We start from the raw sequence: 19,885 nt of genomic DNA, 5'->3' as shown, positions 1-19,885 counted from the left end.
GCCTTTTAATTGTTGGGGGGTGAAGCCAGAACAGTGATTCTCAAACTTTTGTACTGGTGACCCCTTTCACATAGCAAGCCTCTGAGTGCGACCCCCCCTTATAAATTAAAAACACTTTTTCATATATTTAACACCATTATAAATGCTGAAGGCAAAGCAGGGTTTGTGGTGGAGGCTGACAGCTCACGTCCCCCCAAGTAATTACCTCCCGATGCCCTGAGGGGTCCCGACCCCCAGTTTGAGAACCCCTGAGCTAGAACATCCCATCAGGTCGATGGCCCTGTATTTCCCAGAATGATGTTTGCAACAGTGACACTGTTGACTGCTGTTTAGCTTGTGATCCAGTAGGACGTGGCCTGTGTTAGCCCCCAAGGGGAACACCCAGCAACAGGCAGCTAACCGTGTTTCTCCTTCCCTGGAGACCCAGGCAAGCACACAGCTGTGGTGCAAGAGCCAAGTTAGTACACTGTTGCCTATGCAGCATAGATAGGGAACCCCCTCGTGATGCCCGGGGTTTGGTTTGGGCTCTTCTACAATGAGCAGGCTTGAAGGAAAAGGATATGCCAGAGTTCACTAGTCCCTGTGAACAGAACAGCTACACTGAGTCAGACCGATGGTCCATCTAGGCCAGTATCCAGTCTTCTGACAGTGGCCAAAAGGGAATTAACAGAACAGGGCAATTTGGAGTGATCCATCCCGTCGTCTGACTGTCAGAGGCTACAGAGCATAGGGTTGCATCCCTGCCCATCCTGGCTAATTGATGGACTTACCCTCCCTGAACCTGTCTAGTTCTTGTTTGAACCCCGTTACAGTCTTGGTCTTCACAACATCCTCTGGCAAAGAGTTCCACAGGTTGACTGTGCGTTGTGTGAAGTAGAACTTCATTTTTTTTGCTTTAAACCTGCTGCCTATTAATTTCATTGCGTGACCCCTCGTTCTTCTGTTATGGGAAGAAGTAAATAACATTTCCGTATTTACTTTCTCCACACCACTCACAATTTTATAGACCTCTGTCATATCCCTCCTTAGTCGTCTCTTTTCCAAGCTGTAAAGTCCCAGTCTTATTACTCTCTCCTCATATGGAAGCCCTTCCAGACCCCTCAGCAGTTTTGTTGCCCTTCTCTGTATCTTTTCCCATTCCTATACATCTTTTCTGAGATGCAGTGACCAGGACTGCACGCTGTATTCAAGGTGTGGGCGCACCATAGATTTATATCAGGTCATTTTGATATTTTCTGCCTTATCTATCCCTTTCCAAACAGCTCCTACCATCCGGTGCTTTGGGCACTCCAGCTCCTGCTGACGCACTACAGAAGAGCAGCCCAGAATGCACCAATACAACCCCAGACAGGCCCAGCGGTAGACCTGCAAACATGGGTATGATCCCAGCTGCTCTGCAGGTAACTGTTACCTGTCATCTCTTCAGGGAGCCAAGGGCCCCCCCAAACAAACAAAAACCCAGCTGTGTAGACAGGCCTGAAAGCGTCAGAAGCTTGTAGCTGCAGGTCTCATTTGAGGGAGGCCTGCAGGCGGCTACTGGGAAGGTAAATAGCTCCTAGCCAGAGCAGATCCGCAGTGTGATTAGCAGAGGAGGGCCGAAGCACCAACCTTACGCTGCACAGTAACTAGCGCTGCTGTGACGGAGGCAATGCCTGCTCTGGAGAGTTCTCACAAGCACCCATGCTACTCCTAGGTCGGGCAATGTTCATCGGAATTGAGCTTGGCCCCAATTCCTCCACAGCCCTTTTAACAGCTGAATTATGTGGTCTGACCTTTAAAGTGAAATACTCCTAGAGTCTGCCTTCCTGCGGCAGCTCCAGGACCTGGGACAGAGTCATCACACCTTACTGACACACTTTGACCACCCTGCACCCCAGCTTAACTTTATTTTTTGCTGCTGCTCCAGGGTATTTGAGGGTACACCCCCACCACGAGTTGCAGTGGGAAGCAGGAGTGTCACAAATAGAACAGTCACAAATAGAACAGAAATCACTGCTTCAAGTTTACCAATCGCTTCCACGGACGGGCAAGCGAGCCAGATGCTGCATTCCTGCTCTCACCCGCGAGGGTGGAGCTCAGCTTCCCTTTCATGAGGGCTGAAGGTGGTGAAGCAGAGAGGTAAGAGCATAGGCGGCCTGTATTGTAGACCTGGTTCTGCCTCTGGCTTGCAGGCCCATCTCAGCCTCGCCGCACCTCCGAGTCCCCAGCCGTACTGACTGCAGGAAGCCGCCCAGCGCCGGCAAGCAGACCGCATTGGTCTGTAGCACTGGAGGACCTGGGGGACAAAGTACTGTTAACCCAGCACACCTGCCGACGTGCTGATGCTCACTCCCAACAGCCTGTGTGCCACTTCTGCAGTCACGTAGGAAGTCGTTCACGTTACAGCAGCATTCTGCGACAGCGGCTCGTAGGCCTGCCCTGCACCATCCCCGCAGAGCAGAGCCTGCTGGCGACGTTCCCGCTGGCGGTGTCAGCAGTCAGGAGACTGTTCGTACAAACAAAACAGCTGTGGCCGCTTAGACGCTTCCAACGCATCGTTCAGTCCGTTGTGGAGTCTCTACCCCGGGCCCGGCACGTAACAGCTGCTTGTAGCTCACATTCAATACAGTCTTACGTCACCATCCCTCGCGTCCAGCGCTCCCCTCCCATCCGGCATGCAGAGAGGGCGTGCGATTCACCGCAGCGTTTCACATGGAGTGGCTCTCCCATTGCAGCTCCCAAAGCAGGGCTCACCCCCCTGCTCCCCTGTATTTTCCATTTTCGGGTACAGCAGCGGGCTCTTGAACTCTGCCCCCGGCGCAGCCGGCGTGCCGCCCTGCTGGCCGGCCTGCGCGCACTGGTGCAGTCTCAGGGACTGCTGGCAGCGGAAGCTCTTGGCGCAGGCAGAGCACTGAAAGGGCCGCTCGCCCGTGTGGATGCGCTGGTGCTTCAAGAGGTGCTCCTTCTGGACAAAGCTCTTCCCGCACTCGCCGCACGGGTAGGGCCGCTCGCCCGTGTGGATCATCTGGTGGCGCACCAGCCAGGAGTGGCAGACGAAGCTCTTGCCGCACTCCAGGCACTTGTAGAGCTTCTCCTTGGTGTGGTTGCGCAGGTGCTTGAGGAAGTAGGGCTTCTGGGCGAAGCTCTTGCCGCACTGGGCGCACTTGTAGGCGCGCTCGCCGGCGTGGGTGCTCTGGTGCACGGTCAGGTTGGTGAGGCGGGTGAAGCTCTTCTCGCACTGGGCGCACTTGTAGGGCTTCTCGCCGGTGTGCGTGCGCCGGTGCTCCACCAGCGTGGAGAGGCGGCTGAAGTGCTTCTCGCACTCCAGGCACTTGTAGGGCTTCTCGCCGGTGTGGGTGCGCTGGTGCTCCAGCAGGGTGGAGAGGCGGCTGAAGCACTTGGCGCACACGCTGCACTTGTAGGGCTTCTCGCCCGTGTGGGTGCGGAGGTGGGTGGTGAGCGTGGACTGGTGGATGAAGCCCTTGCCGCACTCGGGGCACACGTAGGCGCGCTCGCCCGTGTGGGTGCGGCGGTGGGTGGTGAGGTTGGACTGCTGCGTGAAGCCCTTGCCGCACTCGGGGCACACGTAGGCGCGCTCGCCGGTGTGGGTGCGGCAGTGGGTGGCGAGGTTGGACTGCTGCGTGAAGCCCTTGCCGCACTCGGGGCACACGTAGGCGCGCTCGCCCGTGTGGGTGCGGCAGTGGGTGGTGAGGTTGGACTGCTGCGTGAAGCCCTTGCCGCACTCGGGGCACACGTAGGCGCGCTCGCCCGTGTGGGTGCGCTGGTGCTTCATGAAGTGCTCCCTGCGGCTGAAGCACTTCCCGCACTCGGGGCAGAGATAGGGCCGCTCCGTCGCGGGGGACCCCGGGGACACGGTGCTGGCTTTCAAGGGGCTGAAGTCTCTCTCGTGCTGGGTGGGTTTCTCTGGCATATGTACTGCCAGGGTCACGTTTGGCCCATTGGAGCCGTACTGACCCTCGCAGGGCAGGCTGTGCTCGGCACTATGGTAAATATTCTCTTCCGGCCTTTGGGCCGAGGTCCAATGAGGCTTCAGCTGCTGTGAATCTTGCTGCTTGTTGTTCTTCCAGCCTTCAGCTGGAACCAGGAGGGAAGGCAAAGGTAAGTCACAGGACAGACTGGGAGAAATGAAACTATGCTGCATAAAGCAGTGGGGGAAATCAACTCTCTGGCCATGCATCAGAGACCAACTGAGGGGAAGGCTGGGCCTCTGGTTACAGCACTAGGGTCCTTCTCTACCACAGGCCTAGGGCAGAACACAGCCTCTCTCCACCTCACTTCCTATCTGCTAGTGGAGAACAGCAATCCTGCCCTACCTCCCAGCGGCATGGGGAGGATAAAGACAAAGCTTGGGAGGTGCTCTCCATAAACTTCCCCAAAACTTCCTCATCATCCATCTTCAAATTCCTCTGCAAAACTCTCCTTCGCCATGACACCACGCAACCTCTGACACTTAGGCTGCACGGCCTGTCATACGGACCAATATTGCCCCTTGTTTTCCTGTCCTCCCCCATCTGTCTGTACCCACGTGTTGTCTCGTCTTACACTTAGATTGTAAGTCCCTCGGGGCAGGGACCGTCTTTTTGTTCTATGTCTGTACATCGCCTAGCACAGGGGGGTCCCAATCCAGGCACTTAGGTGCCACATTAATACAAATAATTAACAACAATAATAACGAAGATCCTGCAGGACTCAGATACTACAGGGATGGGTCTACCAAGAGACAGACCCATAGTTCGAGATGCAAAGGATGTTGGTATGTCTTTGGATACAAACCCTCCCTGCCACACAGGCAAGTAAGGTAAAGACTGATTCTATCTGCAATCATTACTGAGAGATTTCTCTCTAAAGGGAGAAACGAAACAGGAACTCCACAATAGGCCAAGTTCTGCACTCGAATGCGCCCACACAGCTCCCATTGATCACACGGGCATGTACCTGAGAGAAGAATTTGGTTCAGTACCTCAGTGCCACTTGGAGCAGAGAGTCACCAGGCAAGAGAACCTAAGGGAGAACATTTCTTGTCCCTGATCCCTTCCAGTCAATCTATCCATGGATTTCTACAATGCTCACCTCCGGGACAGCATCTGAGCATCCCAGGAGATTATCAGCACATCAAAGTCCTACAGGTGGTCTCACTCACGCCCCCAAAGAAGTCCTGCTAACATGTCCCATCCGAATGTTCAAAGGGATAAACTGCCCTGTGGGGTATGCAGCATCCTTCTTCCTATTGCAACTGAGGCCTGTCACAAAGATAATGCTGCTCACCCTGGACTACAGAAGAAGAGTTTTAGAAGTATAAAACTTTTGTTCACGTTCTTGCTTTTAAACTAGACTGCCAGGATTCAGAGTCACCTGAGCCTACCACACACCTGCCATGGGCTCTGTAGGGGCTTCTCTTTTGTCTGCATCCTGCTCCTCCTCAGCAATTGGCTCTTCCTCTTGTTTAATCTGAGCGGAGATTGCGAGGGTAGAAATCGCAGACTCTGTTCATTGAAAAGAGAGAGAGCTCAGTGAGGATTTTCTAACAATCACTGCCCGACATGAAATAAATAGCTTGTGCCTCCCGGGTGTAACTGGATAGCAAAGACTTAAATAACCCTTGCCACATATGCATCCAAGCCAAGTCTTATTGCTAATACAGCCCTCACTCCGTTTGAAATTGTTCCATAAACCTTTCAAAATGATCCCAAGCCCCAAAAACCTCCATCTCCGGAGCAGGCAGTCATTGACTAGAATCCAGACATGCTAAAGAGGATATAGAGGAACCAAACCAAGTGGTCAAGGGCACTGACCAGTCCGCACACTCAAAGAGGAGGAGCTAGAGCCAGAAATAGTTTTGATTGGTAGAGACAAAATCTGGCATAAGAAAACTACTGAGTGTTTTTTAAGCAAGCAGCTCTAATGGCAGATGGAGGCTTGTTGAAGTTACAGCTGCTCGCTTCACCCGCTCTTTCAGTCGATTTCAGCCAACCCTCACCTGTGCTGGGATCTGCAGTGGTTTCTCTTTCCTCCGACTCCTGCTGACCCCTCGCACACGGCTCTTCTCCTCGCTCAATTCGGGACAGGATGTCAGGTTTGGAAATTGCATAGTCTGCTTATGGGACAGGACATAGTGGTAATTAATAAACAGATAAATCACAATTCTTTGCTACAAGTTATTTTAAATCAATCCCCTTCTATCCCTGGAGGCAATCTGTACCTGACTGAGTGAAAAGCAATCCCCGCAAAGCACCTCCTACGCGGGATGTCGAAGCACTTCACAAAGAGTGGATGCATCTCAGCCACCTGGAAGCCAGAGGAGGACTGCCACAGCACCCCATGAAGAAGGAAAGAGATGGCAAGTGACATGCCCAAGGTCACACAGGGTCTGTGGCACAGCTGGGACCAGAATCCAGGTCTCGAGTTCCAGTTCTGCATTTAGCCCCACCACCATCATCCCCTTACGTAGGGACATCAGTTACTTGCACCTCTTCTCTATGACACACCCTTTATGCAGCAGAATTTACCACACCACACACAGCATCCAATTAGCAAGTTGCAGGTGAGTGCATCGATGCCAACAGGAGTTATACTAGTGTTCAAGTCAGCGCCAGATCAAAACCAGGCCCACAGAACACAAACAGTTTTCCACATTTGAGGGCTGAGCCTATGAGCAAATTCAACTGCTATTCACGTCTCGAGAACACTGAACACGGACCACCGCCACCAAGCTATGCATCGGCTTTCTGTCATGACAAAACTGAATGCATGCAGGCAGGTGTGCACAGCCACCAGAACTCACAGGAGTTTGAGAACAGCCCTCAGCTGGAGGAGTCCAGCCAAGAAGTCAAGCATTTTCTAATAAATAAGTGAAAAACGTTCCTTACCCAGTGAGATCATATATTCATAATTCCCCTTCATCACATTCTTGTACAGCTCCTTCTGCCAGTCTTCTAAGTTCTCCCACTCCTCTTGGGAGAAGACGGCGCTGTCATGAAATATCACCGGCACCTGACACCAAACATTCACTTAGCACCTTGCTTTAAATCACATCTCTTACACTTGTGTCACTAATATATGAAATAGATAGGGAGTGCCTAAAAAAGGCAACTAGATTTAATGGAGAAGATGGGCATTTTTTAAACACACTGTTTATGTTATAATTTAATGTTTATTATATTTGAAAGAACAATGGTAAAATGATGCAACAAATGAAAACAAAAGGGGACAGTATTCATTGACGGGGAGAAGCAAAGGAATACAGTTTGTATTGCAATGCCACAGAATGAAAGCTGAGTTACAATGAGACTAACAAAAGCCAGAAGTGTCCCATTTAATACCATTACGCGATAAGATTCCGGCTGCACTAATCATGGAGCAATATTGCTTCCCCTTTAACAAGCATTTTTCTTCAATATTTTGAAGTTTATGGTCAGAAAGATACAGGGCCAGATTCAGATCTGTTGCACTGGTGTGAATCTAGAGCAACACCATTGAGTTACTCCAGCTTTACTCCAAGGCAATGGAAAAATATGCCTTGTTTTGTGGAAAGTAACCAATTCGTCTCCAGTTGCATTCCACAAAAAGAACAGAAGTATTTGTGGCACCTTAAAGACGAACAAATTTATCAGAGCATAAGCTTTTGTGGGCTACAGCCCACTTCATCGGATGCATAGAATGGAACATATAGTAAGAAGATATATATAGACACACACACACATACACAGAAGGTGGAAGTTGCCATACAAACTGTAAGAGGCTAATTAATTAACATGAGCTATTATCAGCAGGAGAAAAAAACTTTTGTAGTGAAAGCTGCTTTACAGCACAACAAGGTGCTGAGTTCTGAGTTATTAAAAACGTATTGGAAACACTTTTTCTACAACATCTGCACATTGCATTCAGACATTACACAATGGGCACGAATATGAGAACCTGGGTATGCTGCTATACATCACAACAATCCAAGCAGTAACACTGGGAGCGGAAGAGGGATTATTTAGCTTGGTGTAGGAATGAATTATGAATGGAGGAGAAGCCAGAGACGACATCATCAGCGTCAGAGGGATGGTAAGGAAAAGGGACTCACTATTAATGTTCATTCAAAAATAATTCCCCTTGCTTTGGATGAGGAAGGACTACCGTAGGTCTGACCAGTGCAACACAGGGCACCTTTGACATATCTTTATTTGAGAAGTCAGTCTCTGTATATCATCATCTGCAGGAAGTCTTCTAGAGACCCTTTAGGGGATCACAGTTCAGAGATAAACTGAAAAACACAAAATGTCTGCCTCTGGCTGTACAGACAGGCCTCAGTACAGGGAACAAGGGAAACTGAGTCTGGACGTACCCATATTGACGTCTTTCAAAGCTACGAGAGCGAGACGCACTCAGGGCAGGGTCACTGGGAGGGATAAAGGGACTGGATCATAGGCTGGGGGAGGAGCGTGGGCAGAGAAGACAGTCTCCTGGAGGAACAACTACGACCTGAAGCACTGCTACCAGCACTCTACCACCAACGGCTGATCTTAGAAACCTACCCTTCCCTGGGACCAGCACAGCTCCGGGCACAGGACTGAGCGTAAGAGCTCCTCTCCTTTCCGAAGCATGTTCAAGAACAAAGGCCCCTCTCCTCCCAAGAGAGGATAAACTCGCCCAAATAGCCAGCACAAGAGGGCTGCAGTGGGACTGGGGATTCTCCTGGTAAGAGCCCCAGATGGATGTTACAGGACAAGTTCTAGGCAACTATCCAATGAACCCTCCAGACCTAATGAGACTAGCTAACGCTAGGGCTAATCAATGCACTACCTCTATTCAAACCATTTTGCAACGGGGAATTAAAGTGCCCCTGGATCAGAAATATGAAAAATCTAGGACTATCAATTAATTGCAGTTAACTCAAGGCAAATTAACTTGATTAAAAAAATTAATCAGTTTCAATCACACTGTTAAACAGCAATAGAATACCAACTGAAATTTATTATATATATTTTTGGATGTTTTTCTACATTTTCAAATACATTGATTTCAATTACAACTCAGAATACAAAGTGTGGAGTTCTCACTTTCTATTTTATTACAAATATTTGCACGGTAAAAAAGAAATAGTATTTTTCAATTCAACTCATACAAGTACTGTAGTGCAATCACTTTATCATGAAGGTGCAACTTACAAATGTAGAATTATTTTGTTACATAGCTGCACTCAAAAACAAACCAATATAAAACTTTACAGCCTACAAGTCCACTCAGTACTACTTCTTGTTCAGCGAATTGCTAAAACTAAACAATTTGTTTACATTTACGGGAGATAATGCTGCTCGCTTCATATTTACAATGTCACCTGAAAGTGAGAACAGGCATTTGTATGGCACTTTTGTAGCCAGCATTGCAAGGTATTTATGAGCCAGATCTGCTAAACTTTCGTATGCCCCTTCATGCTTCAGCCACCATTCCAGAGGACATGCTTCCATTTGATGATTTAACTGGGAATTGATGATTTAACTGGGAATTGGTCCTGCTTTGAGCAGGGGGTTGGACTAGATGACCTTCTGGGGTCCCTTCCAACCCTGATATTCTATGATTCTATGCCGATGACGGGTTCTGCTCAATAACGATCCCAAGCAGTGCAGACTGACTCATGTTCATTTTCATCATCGGAGTCAGATGCCACCAGCAGAAGGTTGATTTTCTTTTTTGGTTGTTCGGGTTCTGTAGTTTCCGGTTCCATCACCTCTGACCAAGTCCTGGTAGAAGTCTCCGGAACAGAGCTAGGCGGGATGGCTGGTTTAGCCTGGCTGCGGGTGACCATTCCCACCCTCTTGGCTAGCTTCACATGATTGGCCAAGTCTTCCCCCAACAGCATGGGGATGGGATAAGCATCATAGACTGGACCGGCAACTTGGCTGTAGGCAAGTCAAAAGAGTTTGACTTGAAGGGTTGAATTGTCACTTGGACCTCTGGGTCGATTAAATTGGGGTCCACTAAGGAAGCGTGGATAGCCGACACTTGTGCTCTGGCGTCCCTCCACGCTGTAACCTTCTTCCCGCCCACACTCACAGTTTCCCTCCGCTTGGTGGGACCCCGGTGCAATGAACTGTAACCTGTTGGGGTTCTTGGGGCAGTTGGCCTTTACATGCCCTGACTCGTTACATTTAAAACATCGCCCAGCTGACTGGTCACTGGGGCAAGGTGGGTTGCTGGAGAACGGTGTGGTGAGACGATAAGGTGTCTGGGGTTTTTCTTGGGGGGTAGTCGGGGCTTTGGGTTGCCCCCGGTAGTAGGGTGTGGTCTGAGAGTGTCCCTTCTGGTATCCGCTCAAACTGCGACCAGGGTTGTTTCTCTCTCCTCCCTCCACCCGTTTTGTTCCAGTTTGCCCCGCCTCTCTGGTGGTCTTGGACCGCTCGTATTGATCAGCATAAGAAGTGAGACTTCCTGCTGAGTCCATTTTCTTATCCCATAAACACTGTTTTATATCATCCTGGACCTATTCAGCAATTGCTCCTGTATCATCAAATCCCGCATTCCTCCACAGCTAGTTACTTCCCGTCCTTTGAGCCATTTATCAAACAGATCTGTCATCTGGTTTACATAAACCACATTACTTAGTCCAGACCCTCTCTTAAGGGCTCTAAATTTTACTCTGTAAGTTTCAGGTGTAACTTGAAATTGTTTTAAAACCAAATCCTTAAATTTATCATAGTCACAAGCCTCATCAATAGGCATCTTATTGAATATGTCCAGAGCTCTTCCAGTCAATTTTGCGACCAATGTGGTCATCTTGGGAGCGTCAGGAATTTTATGGAGTGTGCAGTCTCTCAAAGGTGAGAAAATATTCAGCAATATCACTGGATTCATCATACTGTGGACATAGTCGCTCCCATTTGTGGATTTGTTGGGTAAGGATTGTTAGGGTTATTCGGTATATTCTGCTGAGCCCTTGCCTTCTCTATCTCCAGTGCATGCTTCCTCTCTCTTTCCCTCTCCTCCATTTCTTTTTCTTTTGTCTCTATTTCTTTTGCTTTTGCCTCCATAGCTCTCTGGTGGGCAGCCTCCGCTGCCTCCTTAGCTCTCTGGTGGGCAGCCTCCTTATTGAGTAATTTTAATTCGACCAGTCTCTGGTGTTCCTTTTCTCCCTCTTCTGCTTCCAGTCTGGCTATCTCCAGTTTCTGTTGGGCATTGCTTTCTGTCATCTTAGCCTCTCTGTTTTTAACCTACCTATACCCGAGAGTTAGAAAGAAAAAAAAAACTTGGCTTGTAAAATTTACTGTGCTGTAGCCTGATACCTTTGCCTCTGATAGCTGTTCCCAGCCTACAGAAAAATCCTTTTGTTATGGAGCTGCTCTGTCCCCAAGCAAAGAGACAGAACCTGCAGCTGTAATCACCTTTTTAAAAACCTTTTAAAATCCTGCTGTGCTTCTGGTTCAAAATGATCCCACCGCTCTGCCACCATGTCAAGGTTCCTTCCCCACTCTGAACTCTAGGGCACAGATGTGGGGACCCGCATGAAAGACCCCCTAAACTTATTTCTACCAGCTTAGGTTAAAACTTCCCCAAGGTACAAAGTCTTTGCCCTTGGATTAGGTAAAAGGCTGCCACCACCAAGTATTTTAGACAAAGAACAGGGAAAGGACCACTTGGAGTTCCTATTTCCCCAAAATATCCCCCCCAAGCCCTACACCCCCTTTCCTGGGGAGGCTTGAGAACAAACAAGATGAGCACAAACCTCTTGGATTTTTAAGACCCAAAAAACCCCATCAGATTCTTAAAAATCAGAACTTTATTAGAAGAACAAAAAAAAAAAAAAAAAAAAAACGATAAGAGAACAACTCTGTAAGATCAGAATGGAAGATAATCTTACAGGCAATCAGATTCAAAACATAGAGAATCCCTCTAGGCAAAACCATAAGTTACAAAAAGACACAAAAACAGGAGAACACATTTCCTCCAGCACAGCGAATTAACAAGCCAAAACAAAGAAACCCTAACGCATTTTCTAGCTAGATTACTTACTAACTTTACAGGAGTTGAAGGGCTTGCATCCTTGATCTGTTCCCATGAAAGGTATCACACAGACAAAACTCTTTCCCCTCCCCTCCAGATTTGAAAGTATCTTGTCCCCCCATTGGTCATTTTGGGTCAGGTGCCAGCGAGGTTACCTTAGCTTCTTAACCCTTTACAGGTGAAAGGATTTTGCCTCTGGCTAGGAGGGATTTTATAGCACTGTATACAGAAAGGTGGTTACCCTTCCCTTTATATTTATGACAAGTACCTTGTTTGCATTTTGCCATATCTGCAGTGAAAGTGTTCTTAAATCAAACAACATGTGCTGAGCTGTCATCTAAGATTGCCATAACACAGAACATATGGTAGAATGTGGGTAAAACCACAGAGCAGAAGACGTGCAATTCTCCCCCAAGGAGTTCAGTCACAAATTTAATTAACACATTGTTTTCTTAACAAGCATCATCACCATGGAAGCATGTCCTCTGGAATGGTGGCTGAAGCATGAAGGGGTATATGAATATTTAGCAGATCTGGCACGTAAATTCCTTGCAATGCCAGCTATAAAAGTGCCATGCAAATGTCTGTTCTCGCTTTCAGGTGACACTGTAAATAATAAGCAGGCAGGATTATCTCCCATAAATGTAAACAAACCAGTTTAGCTACTGGTTGAACAAGGAGGACTGCATGGACTTGTAGGCTCTAAAGTTTTACATTGTTTTGTTTTTGAGTGCAGTTATGTTAAAAAATATTCTACATCTGTAAGTTGCACTTTCACAATAGACTGCACTACAGTACTTGTATGAGGTGAACTGAAAAATACTATTTCTTTTCGTGTTCTTTTTACAGGGCTAATATTTGTAATAAAAATAATATAAAGTGAGAACTGTGTACACTGTATTCTGTGTTGTAACTGAAATCAGTATATTTGAAAATGTAGAAAACATCCAAAAATATTTAAATAAGTGGTATTCTATTATTGTTTAAAAGTGCGATTAATCGCAATTATTTTTTTTAACCGTTTGACAGCCCAAGAAAAATCCCTTTGTTACCCAATACAGGCTCAGCCTTTACTTCCTGTACTAACTGGAGTACAATTACCTTTGGGACTTCTCCATTAACACCAGGAGGAAGCCTCAGGATCCAGAAGTTCCTGTTCTTCAGCAGGTTCTCCATATTCTCCAGTCTCCTCTGCAGTAGCCCATACTCCTGGATCAGAGTTCCCAGCGCAGTCCACTTACTCTCCAGCTGGTTTCCAAACTCCAACTCTGTTTTCTCACACTCGAATATTTTCTTCTCAGCCGTCCCAGTTCTCCCCTCCAGACTCAGCAACCGTGTGGCAAACGAATCCACCTTTCTCTCCACAGCTTGGATGGCAGCCACTAGGGTCCACATCGAAATCTCTGCTGTCTGCACACACATTCGTTCAGGGACACCGGGGGGCTGGGAAGACATCAGGCGCTGTGACTCTGCATCCCATTCCTGAGCCTGTTTGCAAGGAGAGAGACGGGAAATGGAGCTAGAGCCAGGTTTCCATCTGGCAAAGTTAGATACAGAGAAACCGCACAAGAGCCGCTCACATGCTGAAGACTCCTCCGCACTGTGCAATCTTTACTCCGACAGCGCCGCTGTCCTGATGCGAGAAATGACATCTTCTGACATCTTTATTAGAATTATAAACTTGAAATGAGGCCCATAAAAGGTTCAACTGCCCTGGGCTGACATGTGACATGAATATTAGCTACCCAGCTATTTTCTTCTGAAATTAGTGCTGTGAAGATCTGAAGCGGACTTTGTCAACAAAGCGTCACGCACCCTAGACAGAACTTTATACCCACACAGAGGAGGTTTAAGGGCTGCCTCCAGCTTGCAATCGAGTCAGTTTCTAAAGTGAGAGTTAAGACTACCATCAGCTCTTACAACGGCCCTTTAATTAGCCTGCTAGTTTCGATGATCACACACTCCTAATTTCTGTTAAATGTTTCTCGTCCCTGTTGCTGTGTGAAAGACCCAGACAGAGTGAAAATGCCTACATGAAGGGATGTCAAATGCCCAGTGTAAACAAACAAAGAAAAGAACCTATCATTTTCCTCTAATTTCCTTCTGTTATAGTCTTTTTTGCTGTTACTTGTAACACTATTAGTGATTCTAAGTTGACGTCCCCTTGAAGTTTGCAGATGCCATGTTGGGTAAGTTCATGTTGCTATAGCTGCCGCATGAGAGATGCAAAAAATAGTTTTTGTGAAATACAAGCAAGCGTGTACACACTGTACAAATAAAAAGTTGTTTTAAAAGCAGTTTTGGAGGCGGCCAAACTCTCTGCATGCTGGTGGCTTGATCATTTTCCATTCAAAATGCCAAGTTCATTTATTTGGAAGAAGCTAGTGTAATGTAGCTCTCCTACTGGCAGTCACAACGCAGTGGATTCTGGTCATACAGGAATCTACAGCGCTTTCCTGCCAACCAGGAGATACTGACTGGTGTACTGGGAACCACAGAGTAAGAAGCTCTGCGTTTTTCACTGAATATATTTATGCACACTTTTGACACTTATGCACTGAGTGGTCCCTCAAATTCGCAGGAACGATTCAGACGTGTAAAGTTACTCACATGAATAAGTGTCACTTTCATTCCTGCAGACTATGATCCTTTACTGCAAGTCAGGCATGCAGTTCTAGTTCATTTCATTCATAGCTTAAGCTACTAAAGGGCAATGATGCCTGACAAAGTTTTGTCACTGACATGACCTCTCATGAGAGAGCCACAGGAATAACGTACAAGCAATGGAGGTGGTGTCATCTTTAAAACAGTGTCAGACACTAGAGGAATGAGACAAAACCGTACAGCAAAAAGGATCTATTTTAAAATGAAGAATCAGTGATGGTCAGAAGCTAGGCTGCCTTTTCAAAACTGATAACCCTTACACAAAACGGCCAAATGTGAGACAAAGATTATCTTTGTATGCAGCTCAGAGGTAAGCAGCAAAAAAAGGCATGAGGCCTTGTCCACACGGGAAAGTTTGACCAGTTATACTGGTATAGGTATACTGGTATAACACCTTACACCCCCACCCCGCCCCCATGTGGACACACTCATTCTGGTGCAACAGTATCTTTTCTCAGTTTAGAATCATAGCGTTTAAGGTCAGAAGTGCCCACCAAACCATTTAGTCTGTCACAGGCCACCAACCCCAGCCAGCACCCTCACACTAAACCCAGCAAGTGAAATTGGACCAAAGTCATACAGCCCACAAGACGCTAGTCTATTAACCCCTTCCCAAGCAACATAACTAGGCTGGTTTAAATTCATACCTTAGCGGCTTATACACACACAAAAAAAATCTCTCTCGTGTAGACCACCTGAGTCCTTAACACCCAAATCCTACACACTGAAGGAGAATTTAGCTCATCAGAAGCTTGGAGCTTGTTTTCTACCGGCCCAACCCAATGCATCATCCCCCACATATAGTTTACTCAGGATATTCCATACATATTTGTTCACTGCCAGGATCAGTATTCCAATAACTGCCTAGAGGTCCCAACCACAGTCAAGGCCCCATTGTTAGTAATATTCCTGTAGCGTCGTAGAGCCCCAGTTATGGACCTGGACCCCGTTGTGCTATGCCTCAAAGAGTTTACAGTCTGAAGTATAAGCCAAGAGACAACAGATGGAGACAGGCAGAGACATGGGGGAGTACAAGGAGACAATGGGACAGTACTGGTCAGCATGGTAGGCCGTGGGTTCTGCACACCAGTAAAGATCACCTAACCACGGTGAAGTTTTTTGTAGGCCTGGTAGCTTAGTGGATGTTTGGGAGAAGCTATCCGAAGCATGAGGGGCAGCAGGGGGAAAAGCAGATAGGTTTGCAAATCTAACCACTGGACAACAGTGGCTGGCACTGACCTTGAAGTGGATGGGGAGGATGGGGCTAGGCTGTCAAGATCCTTGAAAGTGAAGATAAATAGCTTCTGTTTGCGGAGCTGGAGAAGAGGGAATGAATAGGCAGCAGATTTAAAACAAACAAAAGGAAGTATTTTTTCACACAATGCACAGCTAACCTGTGGAACTCCTTGCCAGAGGATGTTGTGAAGGCCAAGACTATAACAGGGTTCAAAATGGAACTGGACAAGTTCATGGAGGATAGGTCCATCAATGGCTATTAGCCAGGATGGTCAGGGATGGTGTCCCTAGCCTCTGTTTGCCAGAAGCTGGATCACTTGATGGTTACCTGTTCTGTTCATTCCCTCTGGGGCACCTGGCTTTGGCCACTGTCAGAAGACAGGATACTGGGCTAGATGGACCCTTGGTTTGACCCAGTGTGGCCGTTCTCATGAGCCAGCAGAAGGATTCAAAGTGGGGAATGACATGTTCAAAGCAACAAGCTATAGAAGTGATCTGGGCAGCAGCTCTCTGAACAGACACAAGCTGGGCAAGGCTGCATTTGCCAAGGCCAGGGGAAGGAGGTTGCAATACCTGAGAGGGGAGCAGATGAGTACTTGGATGAGCGTTTCAGCTGTGTGGCTGGACAGGGAAGGCCGTCTCTTAGCAATGTCATGCAAAAAGAATCAGCAAGATTTAGACGTAGCCTGGATGCGAGGAGGTAGAAATTGATCTGAGTCAAAGATAAGGCCCAGGTTACAGGCCTGAGGGACAGGCAGAACAATGGTGCTGTCCACAACGATCAAGGAAGATGATAGCAGGTAAGACTAAGGGGAAGGGAGAAAGGTTAAGAGCTCTGATTTAGCCATGTTGAGCTTAAGCAGACAGCTAGAAACCCACAAGGAGATGTCCGAGAGACAGGCTGAGAGTTCAGTTTGGCCAGACGGAGACAGGTCTGAAGCAGGGAGACAGGTCTGTGCGCCATCAGCAGAGAGAGGAGAGCGGATTCCTGTCTGCAGACGAGATTACCCGCCCAAAGATAACGGGCAGAGGGAGGAGAGACGGGCAGTGTACTGCGCACCGTACAAAGATGTAGCGAGAGCCGGTCCGTGCTGGGAAGAGCTGACGCTGGGAGGAACCAGTGCAGCCGACACCCGCCCAGGCAGTCCCCCAGGGGGGCGAGCAGCCTCCCTGAAGGCGAGGGGGCTCCTTCCACGGCAGAAGTTGCGCAAGGCGGAAAGCCTTTCCAGGACCAGGACCTAAACAGACCAGACCGATCAAGGAGGAGAGAAAAGCGCCCCCCACCCCCACAACAGCGAACACCGGGACGCTTGGCAGGCGAAATCCAGCGGCCCCACCCCCGCTCCCCCTTTCCCCCCACCCCACCCCCGCTCCCCTTTCCCCCCACCCCACTCCCGCTCCCCCTTTCCCCCACCCCACTCCCGCCCCCGCTCCCCCTTTCCCCCCACCCCACTCCCGCCCCCGCTCCCCTTTCCCCCCACCCCACTCCACTCCCACTACCCTTTCCCCCCACCCCACTCCCGCTCCCCCTTTCCCCCCACCCCACTCCCGCTCCCCCTTTCCCCCACCCCACTCCCGCCCCCGCTCCCCCTTCCCCCCACCCCACTCCACTCCCGCTCCCCCTTCCTCCCACCCCACTCCACTCCCGCTCCCCCTTTCCCCCCACCCCACTCCACTCCCGCTCCCCCTTCCTCCCACCCCACTCCACTCCCGCTCCCCCTTTCCCCCCACCCCACTCCCCTTTCCCCCCACCCCACCCCACTCCCGCCCCCGCTCCCCTTTCCCCCCACCCCACTCCCGCTCCCCCTTTCCCCCCACCCCACTCCCGCCCCCGCCCGGGCGCTGCACACTCCTTAGTCACCGCGAGGGGGCGCTCGAGGACAGTCATGAATCCAGGCGGGAAGAGGCGGGACCGGGGGGGGGCTGGAGCGACGCCGCAGCCCGGCCCCCGAGACAAAGCCACGTCACGGCCCCGCTACCGAGCCGGGCCCGAGGCCCCCCCCCGCCGGGCCCTTACCTGGGCAGCGGCCCGCTCGGCCATGGCCCCCCCGGCCGGGCCCCGCTCCCGCCGCGGGCTGGGCAGAGTCCCGGCGCCGCCTCGCCACGGGCCGGCCCCGCTGCCGGGCGCCGCGCAGTGCATGCCGGGAGCCGGCGCGGGCAGCGCCCCCTGGCGGCCCTGGGGGGAGCAGCCCCGTTCGCGCGGCGAGGCTGGGGGGGGGCGCAGGGCAGCTGGGCCCCCCTCCCACAAAAACCCCCACCCCACTCCTCTCCCCCCTCCCACATTGCCTGCCCCCACCCTGCTCCCCACCCCCACCCTCCTCATTCCCCTGCCCCACCCCACTGCCCCCCCATTCCCTGCCCCCACCCCACCCTGCTCCCCACCCCCACCCTCCTCATTCCCCTGCCCCACCCCACTGCCCCCCCATTCCCTGCCCCCACCCCACCCTGCTCCCCACCCCCACCTCTATCCTCCTCATTCTCCTGCCCCACCCCATTGCCCCCCACATTCCCTGCCCCCATCCCACCCTGCTCCCCACCTCTATCCTCCTCATTCCCCTGCCCCACCCCACTGCCCCCCCATTCCCTGCCCCCACCCCACCCTGCTCCCCACCCCCACCTCTATCCTCCTCATTCTCCTGCCCCACCCCACTGCCCCCCACATTCCCTGCCCCCATCCCACCCTGCTCCCCACCCCCACCTCTATCCTCCTCATTCCCTTGCCCCACCCCACTGCCCCCCACATTCCCTGCCCCCACCCCACCCTGCTCCCCACCCCCACCTCTATCCTCCTCATTCCCCTGCCCCCACCCCACTGCCCCCCCCATTCCCTGCCCCCACCCCACCCTGCTCCCCACCCCCACCTCTATCCTCCTCATTCCCCTGCCCCACCCCACTGCCCCCCACATTCCCTGCCCCCACCCCACCCTGCTCCCCACCCCCACCTCTATCCTCCTCATTCCCCTGCCCCACCCCACTGCCCCCCACATTCCCTGCCCCCACCCCACCCTGCTCCCCACCCCCACCTCTATCCTCCTCATTCCCCTGCCCCACCCCACTGCCCCCCACATTCCCTACCCCCATCCCACCCTGCTCCCCACCCCCACCTCTATCCTCCTCATTCCCTTGCCCCACCCCACTGCCCCCCACATTCCCTGCCCCCACCCCACCCTGCTCCCCACCCCCACCTCTATCCTCCTCATTCCCCTGCCCCCACCCCACTGCCCCCCCCATTCCCTGCCCCCACCCCACCCTGCTCCCCACCCCCACCTCTATCCTCCTCATTCTCCTGCCCCACCCCACTGCCCCCCACATTCCCTGCCTCCACCCCACCCTGCTCCCCACCCCCACCTCTATCCTCCTCATTCCCCTGCCCCACCCCACTGCCCCCCCCATTCCCTGCCCCCATCCCACCCTGCTCCCCACCCCCACCCTCCTCATTCCCCTGCCCCACCCCACTGCCCCCCCATTCCCTGCCCTCACCCCACCCTGCTCCCCACCCCCACCTCTATCCTCCTCATTCCCCTGCCCCACCCCACTGCCCCCCACATTCCCTGCCCTCACCCCACCCTGCTCCCCACCCCCACCTCTATACTCCTCATTCCCCTGCCCCACCCCACTGCCCCCCACATTCCCTGCCCCCACCCCACCCTGCTCCCCACCCCCACCTCTATCCTCCTCATTCCCCTGCCCCACCCCACTGCCCCCCCATTCCCTGCCCCCACCCCACCCTGCTCCCCATCCCCACCTCTATCCTCCTCATTCCCCTGCCCCCACCCCACTGCCCCCCACATTCCCTGCCCCCACCCCACCCTGCTCCCCACCCCCACCTCTATCCTCCTCATTCCCCTGCCCCACCCCACTGCCCCCCACATTCCCTGCCCCCACCCCACCCTGCTCCCCACCCCCACCTCTATCCTCCTCATTCCCCTGCCCCACCCCACTGCCCCCCACATTCCCTGCCTCCACCCCACCCTGCTCCCCACCCCCACCTCTATCCTCCTCA

General features: G+C 51.3%; 1 protein-coding gene across 3 annotated transcripts; it reads right to left on the bottom strand.

Annotated features, from left to right (window-relative positions):
• Positions 1-117: 117 nt before the first annotated feature.
• Positions 118-18,022, bottom strand: LOC311515666 (uncharacterized protein; the record flags this gene model as incomplete). 3 transcript variants are annotated; one of them, XM_084618899.1, is made up of 7 exons in its annotated part: positions 124-4,074; positions 5,370-5,483; positions 5,978-6,094; positions 6,867-6,990; positions 13,084-13,470; positions 15,886-15,962; positions 16,943-17,138. In XM_084618899.1, 5 exons carry the CDS (start codon positions 13,435-13,437, stop codon positions 2,675-2,677), a joined length of 2,109 nt encoding a protein of 702 aa, XP_084475025.1. In that variant the 3' UTR covers positions 124-2,674. The 3 variants fall into 3 exon arrangements, with proteins under 3 accessions (XP_084475024.1, XP_084475023.1, XP_084475025.1); XM_084618898.1 differs by lacking the exons at positions 15,886-15,962; positions 16,943-17,138 and adding an exon at positions 13,563-15,854 and having other exon boundaries at positions 118-4,074; XM_084618897.1 differs by lacking the exons at positions 15,886-15,962; positions 16,943-17,138 and adding an exon at positions 17,900-18,022 and having other exon boundaries at positions 123-4,074; positions 5,978-6,091.
• Positions 18,023-19,885: the final 1,863 nt, after the last annotated feature.

The sequence above is a fragment of the Lepidochelys olivacea genome (assembly GCF_965140295.1).
Source record: "Lepidochelys olivacea isolate rLepOli2 genome assembly, chromosome: 2".
NCBI classification, from domain to species: domain Eukaryota; kingdom Metazoa; phylum Chordata; order Testudines; family Cheloniidae; genus Lepidochelys; species Lepidochelys olivacea.
The sequence above is the reverse complement of the archived record's forward strand: the minus strand, read 5'-3'. Positions and strand labels throughout refer to the sequence as shown.